General features: G+C 45.3%; 8 protein-coding genes across 8 annotated transcripts; 5 read left to right on the top strand and 3 right to left on the bottom strand.

Moving 5' to 3' along the window:
* Positions 1 to 966: 966 nt before the first annotated feature.
* F4813DRAFT_46574 (potassium/sodium eff) lies at positions 967 to 4902 on the top strand. Its single transcript, XM_049248521.1, has 5 exons — positions 967 to 1249; positions 1307 to 1506; positions 1578 to 2153; positions 2215 to 3202; positions 3278 to 4902. The coding sequence occupies exons 1-5, from the start codon at positions 1046 to 1048 to the stop codon at positions 4604 to 4606; spliced, it is 3297 nt and encodes a 1098-aa protein (XP_049100308.1). The 5' UTR covers positions 967 to 1045; the 3' UTR covers positions 4607 to 4902.
* A 230-nt stretch (positions 4903 to 5132) lies between these two features.
* Positions 5133 to 6251, top strand: F4813DRAFT_356523 (family 2 glycosyltransferase). Its single transcript, XM_049242996.1, has 2 exons — positions 5133 to 5425; positions 5487 to 6251. Exons 1-2 carry the CDS (start codon positions 5307 to 5309, stop codon positions 6103 to 6105), a joined length of 738 nt encoding a protein of 245 aa, XP_049100309.1. The 5' UTR covers positions 5133 to 5306; the 3' UTR covers positions 6106 to 6251.
* Positions 6252 to 6682: 431 nt separating this feature from the next.
* Positions 6683 to 8976, bottom strand: F4813DRAFT_395724 (uncharacterized protein; the record flags this gene model as incomplete). The annotated part of the gene is made up of 5 exons (XM_049247735.1): positions 6683 to 6739; positions 6848 to 7052; positions 7110 to 7561; positions 7710 to 7823; positions 7903 to 8976. 5 exons carry the CDS (start codon positions 8974 to 8976, stop codon positions 6683 to 6685), a joined length of 1902 nt encoding a protein of 633 aa, XP_049100310.1.
* Positions 8977 to 9255: 279 nt separating this feature from the next.
* F4813DRAFT_46597 (uncharacterized protein) lies at positions 9256 to 10986 on the top strand. The gene is made up of 2 exons (XM_049248523.1): positions 9256 to 9919; positions 9998 to 10986. The coding sequence occupies exons 1-2, from the start codon at positions 9801 to 9803 to the stop codon at positions 10815 to 10817; spliced, it is 939 nt and encodes a 312-aa protein (XP_049100311.1). The 5' UTR covers positions 9256 to 9800; the 3' UTR covers positions 10818 to 10986.
* A 1-nt stretch (position 10987) lies between these two features.
* Positions 10988 to 13020, top strand: F4813DRAFT_46594 (glycoside hydrolase family 76 protein). The gene is made up of 4 exons (XM_049248522.1): positions 10988 to 11451; positions 11517 to 11996; positions 12074 to 12312; positions 12383 to 13020. The coding sequence occupies exons 1-4, from the start codon at positions 11364 to 11366 to the stop codon at positions 12926 to 12928; spliced, it is 1353 nt and encodes a 450-aa protein (XP_049100312.1). The 5' UTR covers positions 10988 to 11363; the 3' UTR covers positions 12929 to 13020.
* Positions 13021 to 15496: 2476 nt separating this feature from the next.
* Positions 15497 to 17984, top strand: F4813DRAFT_388623 (uncharacterized protein; the record flags this gene model as incomplete). The annotated part of the gene is made up of 9 exons (XM_049246718.1): positions 15497 to 15697; positions 15754 to 15777; positions 15835 to 15882; positions 15934 to 15986; positions 16040 to 16533; positions 16582 to 16659; positions 16711 to 16828; positions 16891 to 17371; positions 17442 to 17984. 9 exons carry the CDS (start codon positions 15497 to 15499, stop codon positions 17982 to 17984), a joined length of 2040 nt encoding a protein of 679 aa, XP_049100313.1.
* A 588-nt stretch (positions 17985 to 18572) lies between these two features.
* On the bottom strand, positions 18573 to 19353 carry F4813DRAFT_395727 (S-adenosyl-L-methionine-dependent methyltransferase). The gene is made up of 2 exons (XM_049247736.1): positions 18875 to 19353; positions 18573 to 18807 (listed from the first exon to the last, which is right to left on the bottom strand). Exons 1-2 carry the CDS (start codon positions 19347 to 19349, stop codon positions 18593 to 18595), a joined length of 690 nt encoding a protein of 229 aa, XP_049100314.1. The 5' UTR covers positions 19350 to 19353; the 3' UTR covers positions 18573 to 18592.
* Positions 19354 to 19606: 253 nt separating this feature from the next.
* F4813DRAFT_395729 (uncharacterized protein) lies at positions 19607 to 20966 on the bottom strand (the record flags this gene model as incomplete). The annotated part of the gene is made up of 1 exon (XM_049247737.1): positions 19607 to 20966. One exon carries the CDS (start codon positions 20964 to 20966, stop codon positions 20001 to 20003), a length of 966 nt encoding a protein of 321 aa, XP_049100315.1. The 3' UTR covers positions 19607 to 20000.
* Positions 20967 to 21235: the final 269 nt, after the last annotated feature.

A 21235-nucleotide genomic window follows, 5' to 3' on the forward strand; every position in this document is an offset into this window, starting at 1 on the left:
AAACAGGGTGATAGGTGGATTTAAGGTGGATTTTAAGAGATGGAGATTTGTCGATCGATATTGGTAAAAGGTTGAAATCTTATTTGTTGGTTTAAGTGATCGTTATGCACACGACATGATGATTGAACAATTCTAAAATTCCGAGCCAAAATTTATGCCGACTAGCCGATATTCTACCGCCAAGCACTAAGATGAACAGGCATTGCATCACGTGGCCAAAACTGGTAGAATTTAGTTGGCACGTGCAAACTATCTTCCCCAAATCCAACAATCCAACAGGTTGGCTCCACTTTAAACTTCCCTCCTATCCTCCCAATACTCAACTATGAGTCGCGCATCACCAACACCCAGCCTTGCGAGCCTCTTAGAACAAAGGCGTTCTAGAAGCCAAGTCTTAGCGCTAAGAAGCCAAGCCTTGGGTAACCTTGGGGCCAAGCCTTATGTTACCAATTACGAAGGCTGATTCTTCTTGTGCTGTGCCGAAACCCGTGACTATCTCTTGCTTAGGAGCCTCATCCATCTTTTATGTAGTGATATGGTGTTATCTCTGACGTTTTTAATTTCTTGGGACAGACTACATGCCAATTTTTTCTGCATTTATTAGCCAATAAGAAACCTTCACACGCATAATGCCCACGCTAAACAGCACCTCGGTGACTTATCAGCTCCTCGAGCATACTAGAATGCATCATGATGGTGATAAGTGCTCTTGGTTTACTTGGCGCCGATGATGGAACCACAAAGACTTTGCATCTCCAGCGGCGTAGTTCCCCGCGCCTGGGCGAACTGTTTGCTCCGATTTGAAGTTATAAGAGATCCATATCCCGGACCTGTTTGGCTGGGCTTTGAAAAGACTTGTGTGATCATACGATTCCTTTTTTTCTAAGATCCTCTTCTATAAGCGATCTAGAAATATTTTAAGCCAAGACCAAATATCTTGAAATTCATAGACGTTTATATCTACAACTGTGTTTATCTATGAGGAGCCGAGTTGTAAGTCGAGTTCTAAGCCGACGATATTCGTGTAAGCCCCAAGCCCGATTCGATGGCCGGCCAATTTGAGCGCCATCCATTCCTCTTGACTGCCCAAGATGTTGCCAAGGCGCTTGAGACGGACCTTGAAAGAGGGCTGTCCTCTGCCAAAGTCGCGCAGCTACAGGAGAAGTATCCCCCTAATGAATTAGATGTCGGCGGAGCTATTCCCGGGTATAAAATCTTCCTTAAGCAACTGTTTAATGCTATGATATTGGTAAGTCACTCACACCATAGCCGATAATATCACCACAGAGCTAACTCTAGATAATAGATTTTATTCCTCGCTATGGGATTAAGTTTTGGCATGAGCGATTGGGTTGAAGGAGGTGTCCTCCTTGCCGTTATTGTACTTAATGTTTCAATAGGGTTCTACCAGGAGTATGGTGCAGAGAAGAAGTTGGATGCTCTTAGAGCCCTTTCCGCTCCTAGTGCCATGGTACTTCGTGATGGTAGGACTCGAGTTATTCCTAAGTAAGCCCGCATCATCATTCGTGTAATTACATTGGCTCCACGACAATGCTAACGTATCTACCTACTCATAGTGCTGAGGTTGTACCTGGCGATATTGTCATCCTGAAAATGGGTGATACAGTCCCTGCCGACATCCGTCTTTTCGAAGCCATGAATCTGGCCGCCGACGAACAATCTCTTACTGGAGAGTCAGTTCCCGTTGAGAAGATAGTCGAACATCTGGAAGATGACGACCTCGGCATTGGCGATCGGATAAACATTGCCTATGGCACAACAACTATTCGGAAAGGGCGTGGTAGGGGTGTCGTTATTTTTACTGGTATGCAGACTGAGGTTGGCAAGATTGCTGCTTCGACCGCAAAGAAACACCGCAAAGCTGGTCGTTCCATGAACTATAAGAAGTACGGAAAGCGACAGCCAATTATTGGTCTTTTTAGACGCATCTACGATTTCATTGGCAAGTTTCTCGGACTGACTGAAGGAACACCGCTTCAGATCAAGCTAGCAAAATTGGCCTACGTACTTTTTGGCTGTGCTCTCTTGCTTGCCGTCATCGTATTCGCCGTCAATAAATTTTCTGTCGACCGGGAAGTTGTCATCTATGCTATAAGTACTGGTATTGCTATCATACCTGAATCCCTCGTTGCGTAAGTTCTCGGCACAGATATATCCTTGTGCCACTATCACTAAAACTAATATGTTTTCTAGAGTCTTGACCATCACTATGGTTGTTGCCGTTACTGTCATGCGCAAGTCTAATGTAGTAGTCCGAAACTTGTCCGCCCTAGAAGCTCTTGGTGGTGTTACCAATATCTGCTCCGACAAAACAGGCACCCTGACTCAGGGGGCAATGATAGTGCGGAAAGTATGGATTCCCTCTAAAGCAATTTATACGGTTGAAGATTCCAAGCATCCAAGTAACCCATCCGAGGGGAGGGTCACGTTCTCTGAGGTTGATGACCAAGACCAAGAGCCTGAAAAAAGAGATTTTGACCAAGAACGTAGCGCGGCAGTTCTTAAGTTTGACGTTCCAGACGAGAAGCTCAATCCTCCTAGACATAAGAAGGAAGATGAGAAAGAGGCCACTATGAACCCTAAACTAGAGGCCTTCCTACTTTCTGCAGCACTTTGTAACCTTGCTACAGTTAGACACGAACTAGAACCTAGCGATGGTCGTCCCGAATGGCAAGTTACAGGCGAACCGACCGAGATTGCCCTACAAGTATTTGCGTATCGTTTTCAGAAAGGGAAGAAGATCATGGAGGCAGAGGGTTGGAAGCAAGTTGCAGAATTTCCCTTTGACAGTAGTATCAAGCGTATGTCTGTTGTCTACAATGGTCCAAACCTTGATCATAGTATGGTGTTCACCAAGGGCGCCGTTGAGCGAGTCATTGACCTTTGCTCTACTGTCGGTACTGAAGACTCCCAAGAGCCAATGACTGAGGAGTACAAAGAGCGAATTCTAAAACAGATGGACATTTTTGCTAGTCAGGGGCAGCGTGTCCTCGCTATCGCTTCTCGACCGTGGGAAGGGAAATATCAGGAAAAGACTATAGCTGAAAACCAGGAAGGGGAAGACCCTCTGCGAAAGCAAGTGGAGAGTGGCCTTACACTTCTGGGACTTGCGGGGATCTATGATCCGCCACGGAAAGAGACGACGCCGGCGATCGCCGAATGTGCTACTGCTGGCATCAAAGTAAGTCTTTTTATACTCGTTAACCCACCTCTTGAGGTATAATAGCTACCTAGGTACTAACCTACTACGTTGCAGGTACACATGTTGACGGGCGACCATCCTGCTACGGCCGAAGCGATTGCTAAGGAAGTGGGTATTATCCCCAGAAATCTAAGTGTTCTCAGCCATGAAATCGCCAGTGCGATTGTGCAGAAGGCAAGCGACTTTGATAAACTCTCCGATGACGAGATCGATGCCTTACCGGAATTACCACTTGTTCTTGCACGTTGCGCTCCGGACACAAAGACCCGCATGATAGAGGCTCTCCGCCGCCGATCTGCTTATATGGCTATGACCGGCGACGGTGTCAATGATGCCCCGTCGTTATCCCGGGCTGATGTCGGTATCGCAATGGGTTCGGGATCTGATGTAGCCAAGTCTGCGGCTAAGATCGTGTTGACCGACGACAAATTCAATTCTATCGTTGCTGCCATCCGTGAGGGCCGTCGAATGTTCGACAACATTCAGAAATTCATCCTACATCTACTTACCTCGAACGTGGGAGAAGTTATTCTTTTAATATGCGGTCTCGGATTCCAGGACGAGTCAGGTCTTTCGGTATTCCCCATCTCACCTCTCGAAATCCTTTGGATCAATATGGTGACTTCGTCGTTCCCCGCCTTCGGCCTCGGTCGTGAGCCTGCATCTCGTGAAGTGATGCGTAAACCTCCGCACGACAGGAAGCGAGGTGTATTTACGAACCAGATCCTGATCGATATGCTTGTTTACGGGCTGCTAATGGGCACTCTGTCACTTATGTCATTTGTCATCGTCATCTACGGGGTGAACGGTGGACAGCTAGGCGTAAATTGCAACAGGGAGTACGGCGCGGACGGACTTTGCGAACCTGTGTTCCGGGCGCGAGCTACCGTGTTCGCGGAGCTGACGTGGCTGATACTTATTAGCGCCTGGGAGTTCAAGGACATTCGCCGATCTATGTTCCGTCTCAATCCAGATGATAGCTCTAAGTTTCCGCTGTTCAAAGACGTCTACGAGAATAAGTTCTTGTTCTGGGCTGTGGTCCTGGGCGCTGTTAGCGTGTTTCCCGTTGTATACATTCCCACAATAAATACGAACGTCTTTAAGCACATTGGTATTAGTTGGGAATGGAGTCTTGTTGTCGCCGCGACCATTGTGTTCGTTGCTGGCGTGGAACTCTGGAAGTTGGCTAAGCGACACTTCAGATTACTCGAGGATGCTGCCGTCATAAGAGGGGCATTCTCCCAAGGGAGCGAGGAAGGGGGCCGTAAGTTCCTCCACGCGGTCAGCTTTAGCAGTTTAAAGAGCTGGCGGAGTATCGGGCGAACCCATACCACTGATACCCGGGCTAGTATGAAGGAGAAGAGGGACACAAGTCCTGTATAAAGGCATACATCTTGGAGAGGACATACCTTGTTAGCTGGATGAAAGCGATAAGTATGCCCTCTCCGGGTTTGAAAATTCGACATGATAAAATGGGGACGGTATTTACCGAATATTGTTTAGACAGTCGGAGAAATGTTTCTCGGCTAGGATACACGAAGGATACACGAAGGATACGAGATGGTGTAATTGTCGTATACTTACTATAGATACCATATTGACGAATTTTATGTCTTGCTTTCCATATTATTTCAACTATCTATAAAAAATGGCCCAGAAATACAATGTATTAACCTAAAGCTTAGAGATATCAGTATATGAGAACTCTATAATTATTCAATTTTGACTGTTTTAATACTATAACTTTCCATTCTACAATGTCAAATATGAAAAGGGGTAATGAAAGCCGAAAAGGGGCTAAATTGTGCTGAGTCATCCATCCTGTAAGGTAGCATGGCCCCACGCCCCAGATCTTTTGTGGCACGTCGCATCGTGTTCAATTGTTAATTGTCCCTTATCAATTGTCAATTGTTCCTTAACCCAATTATCGAAGCTACGCGCCGAATTCCAACTTCACATCGTCCAACTTCAGTCCGCTCCTTTGCCCTGTATCTGTAACTTTACTTCACTTTCTACCTATACTAATTACAATTCCTCTTATTTTTTAACACTTACATCCTGAATAATCAAGGTTGCAATCGCAATGGCTCCGACAAAAGCGACCGCAACTAAGGACAAGTACTCGGTTATCCTGCCGACGTACAACGAGCGCCGCAACCTACCCATCATTACCTGGCTCCTCAACCGCACCTTTACCGAGAAGTACGTCATCTCCCCTTCTTATTCACTCCTTGGGTATGACTAGGAGCTAACTGCGGTATAGCAATCTCGACTGGGAACTCATCATCGTCGACGACGGCTCACCCGATGGAACGCAGATCGTAGCGGAACAGCTGGTCAAGGCCTACTCGCCGCACGTAGTGCTGAAGACGCGATCGGGTAAGCTCGGGCTAGGAACCGCATACGTACACGGGCTGCAGTTTGTGACGGGCAACTTTGTTATCATCATGGACGCCGACTTCAGTCACCATCCCAAGTTCATCCCGCAGATGATCGCGCGCCAACGGGCCGGCAACTTCGACATTGTCACAGGGACCCGATACGCGGGCAACGGCGGTGTGTACGGCTGGGACCTCAAGCGCAAGTTTGTTAGCCGCGGCGCCAACCTGTTCGCCGACACCGTCCTGCGCCCCGGCGTCAGTGACCTGACCGGCAGTTTCCGCCTCTACAAGAGATCCGTCCTGCAGAAGGTCATCGAGAGTACTGAAAGCAAGGGCTACACCTTCCAGATGGAGATGATGGTGCGTGCCAAGGCCATGGGCTTCAATGTTGCTGAAGTTCCGATTACTTTTGTTGACCGTCTCTACGGCGAGTCGAAGCTCGGTGGCGATGAGATCGTCGAGTATGCGAAGGGCGTGCTCAGCTTGTGGTTGAAGGTTTGAGGTGGAAAATATACCCCAGCTATGTGTGTAAGAGGTAAAGCAATTGGGTCGGCTTGGCCTCTGGCTAGATGGTTTTATCTATGAATGTACCATTAATGCTCATACATAGTTAAAGCAGGTGAAATATTGTGATATCTATTCTTGCGCGATCAATTTTTTAGACGTAACAAACGCTACGGCTATTAACTGCCATCTACCATGACACATGATATAGGATTCTCATCCCTAATCAGACACATACCTGATACGATAAAACCTTCTCTTAGTATCACAATAACAACCCTTTTATTACTCTTATAAAACTACAAGCTAATGAAAATTAAATAGCTGAACATCCACCAGCACAATCCTGACAGTCGGAATGGTGAAATAGTAAGAGGAAAAGGATCGCTTTCCTCGGACGGCCCCCAACCGTATACCGAACCCCTTTACGAGAACTACGTCCCGAGAAGGAATGTTAGGGGGTAAATTACTCACCATATTAAAATTTTTCAACCTACTATGCATTCTCGGTAGTCCTCAGATTCGAGCGTCTCTAAGACTGTAGAAGCTCAATAAGCTACTGTCCTCCCCGAAGTTAAACTTCAGGCAGATGAGTGGCTCCGTATCCGGGAGGCATGAAAGGGTCATCCCACTATAGCAATAGGTTAGCGATCGGTATTTTGATTAATGAAGGTTAGGGGAATTTGGCAAATCGAAACAGGTTATAGGGGCTAGAAAGGGGAGATCAGATGTTACATACATTCACCCTATCCTTATCAGGGTATTCAAAATATCCCGAGGTTCCCTGCCGTTCTGTAAACCAATCTAGGTATCTTGCAGGAAGGCCAATTATTTCCTCTAGGGGTGCCGAATTACGGAGTATTTTATGTATTCCGCTGTAAAAATCCGAATTTGACGTGTCTCGAGAATAATTGATGATACGTTCGCATATCTTCATCCAGCGCCTGTGAAACGGTGAGTTAGTTCGGTTTTATAGGGGCTGGAGCGGGAATATGACTTACTCTATGTGGTCGGCGTCCAAGGTCCCCTGCATGAGCCTTATCTCCAGCGTCCCTGATTCCTTCTCTCTATTTGTGGATAAAAGGTCACCAGAAATCCGGAATTTTACATAAAGATCAGTATAGTTAGACATGCCTTCACTTAACTCCGTGATCCTTTGGTACTTCCAAACCTCATTGACTATTTTTCGGATCTCGTCACTGACGTTGTACGTATCCGTTGAAGATAGTGTAAATGGTACATGGTTACTCATCTCAATCATACTCCTTCCGTAAGCCTCTGGGTCTGAGTTTTCGACGGTTGACAAGCAGTCAAGGGGGGGTTTACCATGCAATGCTTTGTTGATTGGGCAATGCTCCCGGATAGATAAACAGTAATCGTTGGATTTGTCAGACCGATCGCGTCGGTGAAGTTTTTCCAGATCTTCCTCAAGAATAAGCCAGAGTGTCGAGAACTATATTCTGAAGTTAGCATCGGTTTATTTTATAGAATGAAACGTTATGAGGGCTTATCAACTACTATTCGGTGGCCTCCTGATATCCTAGCTCATTGATAATAGTGAGGTAATATGTTGAATGTATAAAGCAAATGTTCCAACTTACCTTCTTAAGATGTAATAATGTCCATCCCCCAGCCTGTCCAAAGTGGACATGGAGGCCAGTCTGTATGAGCGACATCGGTTTATGAATACAGAAAGCCCCTCGGAGAGCAGCGCACTATATAATAATTAAGAGTTAGTCGTCTTAGGTTAAAAATAAAAGCAGGAGTTGTATTGGACTCGAGGGTGATACTTACAGCCCTCCGAATAGCAGGAATAGTGTCCGAGTTGTTATAGTCCAGAATGGATGTCCGCAGTTCTCCCTGATACCAATCATAAAGATTCAAGGGGTTCTGCGTCAAAGTTTTGTATCCATCTTTATCTAAGACTGGGTTCCCATTTGCGTCTAAGGATATGAACGAATCGGGAACAGAATCCGAGTCTGCTGGAACCCGATAAAGAAGCATACATTGATAATCTTGATAGTCGTGTGGTTTTATGGTCGGATCTACACCGCACGTCCAAGCTCTATACAAAGGGTTAGATCCGGGGATATTAACAGCCTTTGGGTCGATCTCCCTTGACACCTGTTTCTCATACTCCTCCAAGGCTTCTACCGTTCGAGCCTTAGCATATTTTTTAAATCTGGTTCGTGCCTCGTTGAATCGTACTGGTCTTTTGGAACCCAATCCTTTATAAATAACCTGGAGATTCCTTTCACCGAGAAGATCTATATCCCGATCCAAGGTACGATGTAATTCCAGTGAATTCTTTTCATGGAAATCCACAAACTGTTCTACCCAATGCTTAGCGCCGATGTGGTAGTTCTCGCTGTTTTCTATAGAGTAATCCCATGTATATTCGCCTATAAATGACTTGAGGTTAGTAGCATTTCCGATTAAATCTTCTTCCTTGCTATATGTCCAGCCGAATTCTGTGCTGGGTACGAACTCATCCGCCAGCTCGTTATCGCCCCAAGATTTCACCGCCAACACTCCATTCTTCCTAAGCTCATCAATTATCTCATTACGAACGGTAATCCTGAACTCGTTGGATAAGTCGTCGTAGGCTTCTAGTCTGCGTGCTAGCCATCGTTTATCCTCTTGATGCGGATCTGGGCCCCCTTCGGCTGTTTTCACAGCGAGCAGAAACTCAAATTCGACACCTACGGTGGTTAGATGTCCCGTATTGGAAGTTTTAAAATTCAATATTCTCTTTTGTATTGATCTGCCTTGGAATCGTCGTCTGGGCCACTTGAACAGGCTAGAACTCTCCCTATGGTTAAACGTGAATCTTCTCCCCTTATAGGGTAAGGGATTTTCGCTTGCCATTATTTCAAGAATGTTTTTTCAAGTAGGTAATCTATTGCTTTCGGATGGGTTGACTTAGTTTAACAGGCGTCCGCAATTATGTATCGTCAAGATTGGGTTATTGAGCTAGTTGAATATAGAGATTCAGAAATTAATTCGACTTTGAATATCTAGATATTTAACTTCTTGGCCAGCTTTCACAATCAATGGAATTGTTTAGTAGTTCTATTGTACAATGGCTTCCTCGATGTTAGTTGTTTAATTTCTAAATAATTACGATCTGTATATAGTTAATCGACTGTTCTCTAGGTCTTTGTGAGTTTGTATGAATATGAACAACCCTGGAACAATTCATTGAGAAAGGCGTTGTGACTGATCAAGTTGAATTCGGATTACCAATAGTAATGTATTATTCAGCTTGGAACACAGAACCTTAGAAGAAGTTCTCGACATGATATTGCTCTTGCTGAGGAATATTATAAGATATATGCCCTCGGAATATCAAACCAGGAGAGATCTTGAGCCTAGAAGCCATATAAGCCATATAAGCTAGGTACCTATGTACCCTCTAAGGGTCGTCACCCCGCTAATCCCTTTATCGCCTTATCGCAGATGCTTTATCGACCTGGAGTGCAGAGACTCTTAAGACATCATTTTAGCTTTTTACTATTTCAACGTTTTAACGTTTTAACAATTGACTCTCATAAACTTAACCCCAAACTAATCTCAAACTTGTCAACTTGTCAATTTCCAACTTCCAACTTCCAACTTCTCAGGACATTTTGTCCTGGACGTGTGTCTTTCGTTCCACCATTCGCTTTAGCTGTTACTTGACATGACCTAAAATGCGCGGACGCGGGGGCGCCCGAGGAAGCAGAACACCTTCTGCACCATGGAGTCGTCTTAAACCGGTGGATTTGGACCCGCTGGAGTCGATGGGTTTGCCGTCCAAAGGTGATAGTAGGTTGGTGATTAATCTATTTCATGCTCTTGGTCTATTCAAGAATAAAATATCAACCCAGCTCTAACAAAACACGGGCAGATTGCTTGATTTCAAGACTCAAGAACGTTACTACACCAAGATTGTCGAACGCTACATGACCTTTTGCTCTGATGCCGGCGAACGTGATGAACTCCTTCGCCGCTTCGCATCGTTAGAGCTCTCGTCTGTCTCTAAGCACGATAACCCCATCGCGAAGGTTATCCCTAGTTCCTCCTCCCTACCTGCTTCGAATCGACTTTCAATAGCACCAGCTACCATACCGAGTAATACGAAAGGTTTATCCGATGTCTTGTCGGCGTTGAGGAAGTTACGAGAGGGCATTGTAGCCTCTAAGCGTGTCGACGACTTTGCTATTCAAGTATACCTCTTTTGTATCCGACTTTCTGTTTTGGTCAGGCATCCTGAATCATACCATCCAGCTATCCTTCACCTACTGCGCCGAATCCAGCCGCTGCATAGCATGACGTCGGTCGAGATGAGCGAGGTGGTTGGTTATCTTGTCCTTGACACGGCGTGTAGGAGAAACAACTTAGCCGAGGCGTTTTCCGTGCGACATAAATATCGGCTGAGGGACACAAAGATTGACATGGTTCTCGATGCGCTAGCACACGACAACTATATAGAATTTAATCGCCTGAAGAGAAGGGTTGATGGGCACAAGGCGAAACTACTCGAATACGCTGACGAAGGCATGCGGAAACACCTACTCAAGTGCTTCGGGAGAGCATATTTGAGCGTGGACCTGGACTTTTTGGAGTCATGCTCAGACTCTAAATGGGGAAGCCTCACGGCAGAGGACGGTGTCGGGTGGGAACTAGATGGTGGGAAGGTTGTCATCAGGAAGGTCAAGGCTCGGTAAGTCTGGTAGTATATATTTATTGATACCCTTAGGCGATATGACCATCTTCAAACATTCTCGTGATACTACAAATTTCATACAAATCATCCGGTCTTCGTTTTAGTTATCTTCTCGCCCTGTATTTTATGGAACTGGAGCCTAGTGCCAAGACTGCCAAGACTTTCGGGGGTTATATTGTGAAGCAATCCTGTGGAAGTGCTGTTGGGAGGGCTGCGGTAAAAACTCGATACTACTAAGTCCTATATCAGGTAGTTCCTAGATTATAATTGGACAATGCCATAAGGAGTTATTGTGCCAAGCTCTTATACCGCTTCAGAAAAGATATTAATGAGGGTAATTTCCGACTTTCAGCTAATACATGTATATCTACGGCGTAGTGCCATCGATAGAAAAGGGTGGCCGCATTTATTTTACCTTCGTTATCATCATCATAGTCTTGATCCAGCAAAAATTGGCACTCATTCGTTTGGAACAATCATTTAGCTGTTCCGTTAGTATCAGCCCTACGTATTTGCGCAATTTGGCATATCTTATAGCATATAAAAAATGGCGTGGATCGTGTCTAATCCACTAGCCTGGCTTCTGGTCGCCCATGGCGCGCTTGCAGGTTTGACAGTTGACGTCGAAAATACAGGTTAGTATCCCCGGTGAGAGGATGCCTTTTCCGAATAAATATTCACAGCTCATACGAGTCACTAGACTCTATCAAGGCGGCAGCGGCTCTCGTAGCGGAGGATCTCATGGGACTTTATGATGGCGAAAAACCAGGTAATGCCCCTGGCATTTTACCTGGGGTTGCCGAGGGGGATGTTAGTTGGTGGACAGGAGGTGTTCTATGGGATACTCTGCTGGACTACAAAGATCGCTCCGGGGAGTCCAAGTATGACGAAACTATCTCGCGTGGTATCCAATGGCAGACTGGACCGTATGACGACTTCCTCCCTATAAATTGGTCCGCGACAATAGCCAACTCCGATCAAGGCATATGGGCTCTATCCGCTGTCACGGCTAACGATGCCGGCTTGCAATTAGAGAATGACTCTCCCCGGTGGCTTACGCTGGCTAAGAACGTCTTCGACGGCCTAAGTAGCGAGGATAGACGAGTTAAAGAAGGTGGCTGCGCTGGGGCCTTGAGGTGGCAGATATATCAGGTAAATAAGGGCTATAATTATGTTGACTGTTGGTGACCCTGTCATATTAGTAGTTTTCTGCTGTATCCCCTATAGTCTGGACTCTGGTCACTAACTTGATCCTAGCTTCTTCGAACATTGTATACTTGAATCTTGCTGCTCAATTGGCACATTTGACTGGTGAACAATCCTATGCCAATGAAGCCGCTTCTACATACGACATACTCACGCGTATCGGATTCATCACCGAAAACTTCGATGTCTACGATGGGGCACATGTGGATGACTGTACGGATATTAACAAGGTGCAATTCTCATGGAATGCTGCGTATCTCTTGGAGGGCTCAGCGTTCATGTATAATCTTGTAAGTACCATACCTATTCATTCATCCTTCTCCCAGGTATATGTTATCCCTAGACACTAACAGGATATAGACCGGAAACGATACCTGGAGAACACGCGTGGACGGCCTTGTCGATCGAACTCTCGAGTTCTTCTTTCCGGATGGCGTCGCGACCGAGGTCGCGTGCGAAGAGACATCTTGTGACTCGGACATGGAATTCTTCAAGGGAATGCTGCACAGGGCGCTCGCGTCTACCATGCAAGTTGCGCCGCACACCGCTAGCAAGATCCAGCCTAGTCTCAAATCAAGCGCTAAGAAGGCCGCAGCCGAGTGCACGGGTGGTAACAACGGTCGACTATGTGGATTCGTCTGGAGCACCGGCAAATTCGATGGCAACACAGGGGCAGCTCAGCAGATGAACATGTTAAGTGCCTTGGTAAGCATCCTGCCTAGGAGAGAGCAGACCTCTGGGGGCAACAGCAGCGCTGGTAGCGGTAGTGGTAATAGTAGCGGAAGTGGAAACGAAGATTCACAAGGGAACACTTCTAGCGATGACACTCACGGCAATGCAGGAACGAAGACTAGCGTAGGCCTTGCCCTCTTGGCATCAGTATTACTGGGAAGCCTCCTATTGTAACATTGTAACATATTATGGTGTACCTTTTTATGTTTACTTAGTTATATAGAAGTATATAGATGAGTTATTATATAGAACCTATGAAATATTCTGCCCGGGCACCCCTGGGTATCTAGCCCAGGCCTTGCTAGGATAGTCGATGATATTTTCAAGGACGAAAGTGTTAGAGTTGGATCGTCGAAAATCAACGAGTTAGTAGTAGATTTCCCGCAACTGCTTCTTGTCCTTCTCTGAATACCCTGGAGGATATTATAAGCCCCCAGCAGCCCTTACAGGTTCGTCCTTCATCGTAGGTGCAGCCAATGGTGTCCGATATCATCTTGCAGCCGCATATTAAGTTTACCGTAGTCTCACGACACATGTTGAGCGCTGTATATGTTAGTAGCAACATAAAATAGATAGCCAATCTTTTCTCTCTTGAGATGAGACTTGGAACCTTCTAATATAAATACTAAGCTAACTCAACAAGTTAATATACGCATTTGCTTATATCTAGAACCATAAAGGATTCAATTACTTTGAATATTGTTTTGAGATGGCATTAAAAAGAGCATGATACAAAGACATTTTAATCACTCGGGGCTAACGTGTGGGCTGCACAATGAAGAGCATGTCTGAATAATAGTATTCAAAGAAAAGTCTTAGAAAAGCTATATTTATATCAGCCGTATTTTACTTGTTTGGGTTATGATTATCTTTATTTTCTATTATGAGATGTTTCCGATTTCTACTAACCTAGGTATTCGACTGCTGACGCTATTATTGGGTACCTATAGCCCAAGCAAGTGACAGATCTGCAACTTAGGTCTGATTCTCATTGTCTTTAGATATTTAAAGTATCATGTGCATGTCCTTTATCCTAATACCCACCGTCTATAGAGTTTGTAACTGGATGTTAGTAAACCTAGAGTGAAATTGACTTTACGCTTCGTCAACTTTGTGACCAAGTGGCTTCTATGGTATTCCGGACAGTACAAAGCGAGAATGTTCTTTGTGGAAAAGGTTTAGATCATACATACACGCCGGAACAGGTCTTTCTTCTTTCTCAAGACGTTAACTGATGCATTCATAACCATCATCAGTGGGCACCTCTTACGAGTCAATATCAACTTGCTCTAAAGAGTCGAAACAAAACCACCATTGCCACTCAAATAAACCCAAGTCAATATGTGCAAGAGTCACGACCTTTTCTATATGTGCGGATGCCGGTTCGTTGAAGAGAGCACCGGCGAATGGAAGTACGAAATCGAGCTATGCGACAAAGCTAAGAAAAGACAGAAGCCCTGCGCGAAACTCGAAGTAGCGCTGCCGATCTTTGCCAAAGACACATACTGCGATGATCCGCACTGCCCAGCTTATGGTTGAGCTGACAGACCAATAAGCTAGAGATGTCGCAGAATTCGGCGCGCCCATCAAGCCTCTTAATGGTATGCAGTTCTTGATACGATATCACATCGAATCCGTATGGTGGATTCTCAGGCGCTGGTCGAAGAGCCGTCATTGGTTATGCTCTGCGTTGGATGCCTCCTCTCTTGCTATCAAACAACAGGATTCTGTTATTAATTCATATCCGAGAAACCATGGGTTCGCACAGATGGTTACTGGTAGATAATGAAGTTGAGTCGTTAGGTTAAAATGGCAAATCCCGTACTACCTACACATACATAGTATAGATGAATACATAATCCTAAGAACATGAGAGTACCATGCAGATATGCCAGCCCGTAATGTCCTACACCGCCAATCAAAGTAGACTGAGTTCACCTCGGTTGTACAAGGCACATCGGCTTGCATCAGCAGACAAGGGACTTTTCGTGGGATCAAACGCCAGCCTATAGACGATGTCTTTTTGCCTTCTTTTTCATACCCAAATACATGGTTATATTGCCCAAAGAAGTCTTGATGATGTGTGTGCAACAATACCTACCTAGGTACCTCTCAACCCGCAGGTTCGAGTTGATAGGTCAGTTCACACTAGCCAATGTCAGAATTGTCCAGCCGGTGGCGCCAGCTATCACTATGGAAACGGATAACCCCTGTCATGAAAACATGCGTGGGCATGGGTTTAGCCAAGCTCTGCTAAGCCCAATTATCAGCCCTACATATATGCTATGATATGTAATCTTGCTATGTATGTACTCCCTCCTTCGTGTTAGTATATGGCTGTTGGAGCGCATATCTTAGTTGTGTTAAGGTATACCTTAGGTAGTGTTGTAATGTAGGTGGTTATGCATGGGTCCTGATGAGCCGTGTGAATAATTTTCTTTAATGAGGCTCCTGGTCTTTACTGAAGGCTAAGGACGACAACGCAGCATAATACCTACAAGGGATATGTGCTGAAAAACTGGATACTCAACTCGGATGGGGCGAGACTCAAGCGGAACACTGCCCCATAGGCTGGGCACCAGCGCAGAGCTGGGTTCGTTGGCCTGAACATATAACTTGCGGAGAGCCGCCGTTCTTGGCTTCGGTTTGTGCATCCACAGCATTCCTGTCTTCTGTTATCGTGGGAGACGATCGTCGACTAGCTAAGTAGGATCTTAAAGAAAAGCTTGTTGCGATTCCGAGATGTCCCATCACGATCTTGACTACGCCAGCCGACGGTTGCAGTTGGTGGGTTCCCGAGTGGTAGAGGCCGAGGACTCTGGTCACCGAGTTATTCCTACGCAGCATCATCATCACCATCAGCATTCCCACTCTCACTCTTACGATGACACGGAAGAGTCAAGTCCTGAAAAGGGGAGGCACCATACACCGAAATTCCTTAAGGTGAACTTTCTTGGCCCATACGTCTTTCCTGCTTGAACAAGACTAACATATCCTAGACTCACTCAGCTACAAATTTTGAGGTTCGCCAAGGCCCGTGCTCCCATTAGTTTTCTATTAGGTATTGACATTTGACCTAGCTATTCTACGATTTGTGGTTTGTAGCCAATCTGAATGTCTTTACTAGCGTGAGTTTTCATACATCTGAGACCACATTGCCGTATTAATTATTGGCATAGAAACATGACATCTCGGATATATCGAAGTTCTCGTCTTTTATCGGATACATCGTGTAAGTTAGCTTGGCAGTTCGTGCATCGGAACTTCGTCTCACAGAACATCTAGTCTCTTATGGACAACATGGCTATTAACTACCCTCTACGACGTACGGTTCACAGCCGACAGCGTGTGGGAACGCTGCTGCAAGGCCATACACTTAGGGGTCATGATAGGATTTTCCGAGATTGGTGCCGCCTTCGACCCAAACAACCAGATTGTATCAGTATTTAGGGCGATGTCGCTGTTCCTTGCCGTTTCTCGTTTGGTCCTCGCTTTGCAGTACGGGATGGTCACGTTCCAGATTCGCAAGTATGCCCACGGCAAACGTGCTATGTTCATCACCGCCCTTCTCCATTTCATCGCCGCTGCGATATACTTGGGTGTCTCGTTCAGGTATAACTTGGGCAAGACGAGTCGTGTTTTTCTCGTCTGGTATATTGGCGGTGGTGTCGAGATGGCTCTGCACCTACGCATCTCCCAGCTGTCCCACGTTCTAACATTCCTTGGTACACATCTGGGCGAGCGCTTAAACCTCCTCACTCTAGTCATTCTCGGAGAAGGTATGCTTACCCGCCCCTGAGCAAGAGCAACGCTAACGTACATGGCAGGTTGTATAATTCTGGCCAAGAGTATTACTCTCCTGGTGAAAGATACTTACCTCAAGGAATCCAGTTACTCGATGTGGAGTACGTATTATCACACTACTCAGGTACTTTTTCTATAACTAACATGTCAAGGTTCGACTCTTATCGGTCTCGTTGCCGCCGGTACAGCATTGATATACATAATTTTCCAGCTCTACTTCGACTGGATGCATGATGAACATTCAATGTCTAAACGGCATCAGGTCTTATGGTAAGCATTCCGTCATAGTTCAATTGATCTTTCAGTATTTTCTAACACCTATAATCCTACAGGACAGCGGTACATTTACCCTTCCATATCGCCCTTACTCTTCTTGTTGAAGGCGCAAACCAGTTTATCGTCTGGGCCCGTATCCTCGAAACCTCCAACGCAGCTCTCGCAAAGGTAGTCGATATTCAAACCCAGTTCGTAGACATGACGTCCGAAGAGGTTTCCGAAAAGCTTGCGAGCGTGATTCAACCGTTCCTTAAGAAATACCAGCCCGCCGATGTCCTTGAAACGATGGATTCCGTGAATGAAACTCTAGAGCACATTGCTGATATCCCCGACTCATTCTGGAAAGAAGATTCCCACCCGGATAATTCCACGCTGGTTCATTACCAAAACGATCTGATAGACTTGATGAACACAATGCTCAATGCTGTCTACAATGCTTTTGAAATCGATCCACCTGAAGGGGAAGGGGATGGCCCCAAGCCCGAGTATTGGCAATCCGAAGCAGCCGTAGCAGTTGCCAAAAGGTTTAGATTGGTTGTAAGTTGTTTTCTATCTTACCAGCATCACCCCTCTTCCATATTAACGCAGCTGACGTGATAAATATTAGTATATTTATGCTTTTGCATGTGCTGGCGTAGTCTTGCTCATTTTGACTATTATGCACATCATCTCTAAACGAAGAGGATGGACGCCTTTCAATATTCTCAGAACTAGCGTCTGCATTTTGATTTCCATCTTCCTAGCACTTCTTACTCTAGTAGTAGTCAACCAAGATGCTGTATTCAGAGGCGACAGGCGTACGGCATTCTACGGGAGCTCCTGGATGTTACCGACAATTACAATCAGTTATTTCGTTGTTCTTGTTCTAACGCATCTGCCACACCCATCCGGATTCTGGTTGGGAAGCTTTAGAAAAGGGACATATAAGGCAGTTGAAGTGCCAAGGGGTCCTAAGGGGGTTCAGACCCCACCGCCTTTACGGAACAACCATCACCTCATGGACTACGAAGATGGGCGAGTCGAATCCTCGTCGGGCGAATACGATGTAATAACCCCACCTCTTCCACGATACGAAGAACATAGAGCAAGGGAAGCACGAAGACAGAAACGTAGCCAAGAGAGGCGAAGTCATGCAACGACGCAGGTATGAATAGGGCAATTCATAAAGCTGCGGATAATGATTGGTTATGCACAAGTTAAGCGTTGGCGATTATATATGGATTTTGTGGCTAATAGGTAAATTGTCTCGATTTGAAGAACCTTAGCAAGTAGCTAGGAGTTATGGTTCTCTATGGCGTCCTTTGGATAACAAGTATTTTACATGGCGTTATGGAATTAAAAAGGCTGCCGCCAAGTTGGATTACGATGGGGTCATTTTTACCATATACTATGGCCAGTCTCGACGCTGTATATATCGAAACACGATAGGTGCTACGACAACGTAAATAGGGGGCTAATGTTAGCCTTTCAATGCATACTAAGACAACTCATATTCATGCAAGCCATTGCTGTGAGAATGCGAGCAAGAAGTGAAAAGGCAATTCTATGAATGTACAAAAAACCATGAACTTAGCTGGAACCCCTTTATCCCGGATGACTCACTGGCCTAGAAATCTAGTGATTGCCTCTGCTTAGGCTAGCATACGTGGGGACAACTAGTTCAACCATCTCAAATGGCCTCTTATCACTAACAAGTCTAGGATATATTAGGTACTAACCTGGTAATGTAAGACATGATGCTCAAAGTATCGACAACGATTACGGGTTTCCCTTCCCGACGTATACCGCAATGAGAAGACCCCCAGAATAAGGGGCTGTTGTCATCTTAAATCCGTTGACAGGGTCTGCTAGGTAGCTAACCAAGTCCTTGTATCCATCCACTGCCATAATAGTGTTGTCAGCAACGACCATTGCGCCAACCTTTAATCGTGGGTGCACGAGGACCAAGGTTGGTAGTGCTAGGGGAGTCCAGACTTCTTCATATTAGCTCGTCTCATCATAAAACAGATAATTCCATCTTAAAATGATGAGGAAACTCACTGTCTAGCAGTAGGAAGTCGATTTGCTCAGGTAAATTCGTCTTGAGAGTTTCACGAAGATCACCCTCTCTTAGTTCAATCCACTTCTCGATCTCGTCTCCAGCGGCCTTCCAATGCTCTCGGGCTTTCGCTGCCTTGATGGGCTCATTCTCCGTCGCAATGACCTTTGCATCAGAGCCCTGCAGTCCAGCATTTTGTCCTACAGCCAATGCGAGATATATGGTGCTCAAGCCAAAAGATGTCCCAGCTTCAACGACGAAGCGCGCCTGGGTAGATCGGAGAAGAAGATAGACTAACGCGCACTTGTCGGGATCAAGAGCCACGAACTTGTCTAAAGCCCCTGTTGTCGGCCCATTCCCACCTAGAAATGGGGTCTCGGTGAGGGCCTGTGTATGTAAGTCGCGAAGAACCTGGAGGGTTTGAGGGCTGGCCTCTACAGAAGCTAGCGTTGTCTCGATCTCGGGGAAGTCAGGCATGGTGGATAATGAATTGGTTCTGCTCAAGCATATAGTATCTTAAGGAGACTCTCGGGGCGTTTGCCCCTTTTATATTCATACTTCATCTATTTATGTTGCAGGCAGGGATCTTCGATGTCGAGCACTAAAGTTTCGGTAATAAACCTCAGCAGACCATGGCGATCGAGTGAGTCATATTAGCTTTCCTGTCTCGGCCTTTAATAGTAATATATAGTTTCATTGCATATGATTCTCTGGTAGTCATTGCCAATCAACTACTCCAACTCCGAGGAGATACAAGATCGTGAGAAGCAACGTCCCAGCTACGTCGTGTGATATTACGATTTCCTTCCGATGGCGGCCTAGGTTTTCGATCTAATATGGAATGAGAATATATTGGTCACAAGACATGACTATTTCATGATAGCGAAATAGTGCTTGCAATTCTAACGAAATATATTTATTCAGCGTATTTATAACTTACCTACCTAGGTTAGGTGAGTCCAAGCACAACTTAAATCGATAGCTCCTTAATCCTTGTATATAATCTTTCACTGGAACGACTTTAGATTAAAATACTAGATATTTTGTATAATTTAAATCCCATTAAAAATATTAGCTACCTGTTATAATCATTACTGTTTCTTACAAGCTCAATGTCTTACGTCCTTACTAATGCCAAGTAACCTTAGGGTGCTGATTGAAATATCGAGATAGGTTAGAAGACCTATACTTAGATTGCCGAATACTATAACCAAAATTGCGAGTAGAAATATAACCTTCAATCCTTGGTCTTCTAGGATACATTTGGTAAGGGCTCCACTCATGGATGATATAATCCTCAAGTGCAGGGTTAAGATATTCAGCTTCTTCGTCTACCACAGGTACATACTTAGCATCATTTTCTAGTATGGTCTCTATGTGATCAGGTGGCTTATAGTCGGTATCTTCGTCTCCTAGATCGTCGATTTCCCACCCTTCACCTCGCATAGTTAAGGTCTTAAAGAGTTCGTAGTCTGTATTTGCCTGACGGAAATATTCCTCAGTCGAAGATTCCTCGGTCCATTCGAAAAGCTCAAGGACCCTATGGTCGCCGTCAGTGAGACGTCCATTGCAACGTCTCTGGAATCCGGTTGTAAATGTTGTTGGAAATCCTCTCTCATCTACAAGTACATTGGCGTGTCCATGGAGGCGACATACATCCTCGCTCGTGCCCAGTCTCAAAGTCATATGTGGATCGGCCTCCACGACGAGATAATCAGTTGGATTTCCAGCGTCGTCCCACTTCGTCGGCACCCTTTCGCCATTGTCATAAACATACTTACTAGTGTGAACTGGACAAATTATCCACACAACTGTACATCCGGACCTCACAGCTACTGTCTTTGCTATATCGGTATTAGCATCGATCGCACGGTATAGGTCTGCTTCGTCCTCAAACTCGGGGATTGACAGTTCCTGTTGTTGTTTTTTCGTCAAGCGAGCAGCCCAAATCACCATAGGATTATCGAGTGTACCTTCGCCATCTCTAGGGCATTTTTCAAGGTCATCCGTCTTTATCCGTAATTTCGGTCTACCTCCCCGTGGGAGGTCCATACCAGGCTCCCATTTTCGTCCTTTGGCTTTGTCGAATAACATTTTGAGTGTTCTATCTCGTTATGATGTATTTATTATGGGTTCTTAAACTTGGTATCCAACGCAATACTTTATATAACATCATACCTATTTCTCATATATACACCAATAGAAATAAAGACGACAATGGACAATAAGGGTCGCCATTAAAACTCTGATTCAATTGTCATTTGGGACCATCCGTAACAATTTAGAAACGGGTTCATTGTCTGATTGTCTTGTAGTCTCATTGTGAAAAAAATATTACTCAATGATAGAGTTCAATATATCTA

Source organism: Daldinia decipiens (genome assembly GCF_022478715.1).
Source record: "Daldinia decipiens strain CBS 113046 unplaced genomic scaffold F4813scaffold_13, whole genome shotgun sequence".
NCBI classification, from domain to species: Eukaryota; Fungi; Ascomycota; class Sordariomycetes; order Xylariales; family Hypoxylaceae; genus Daldinia; species Daldinia decipiens.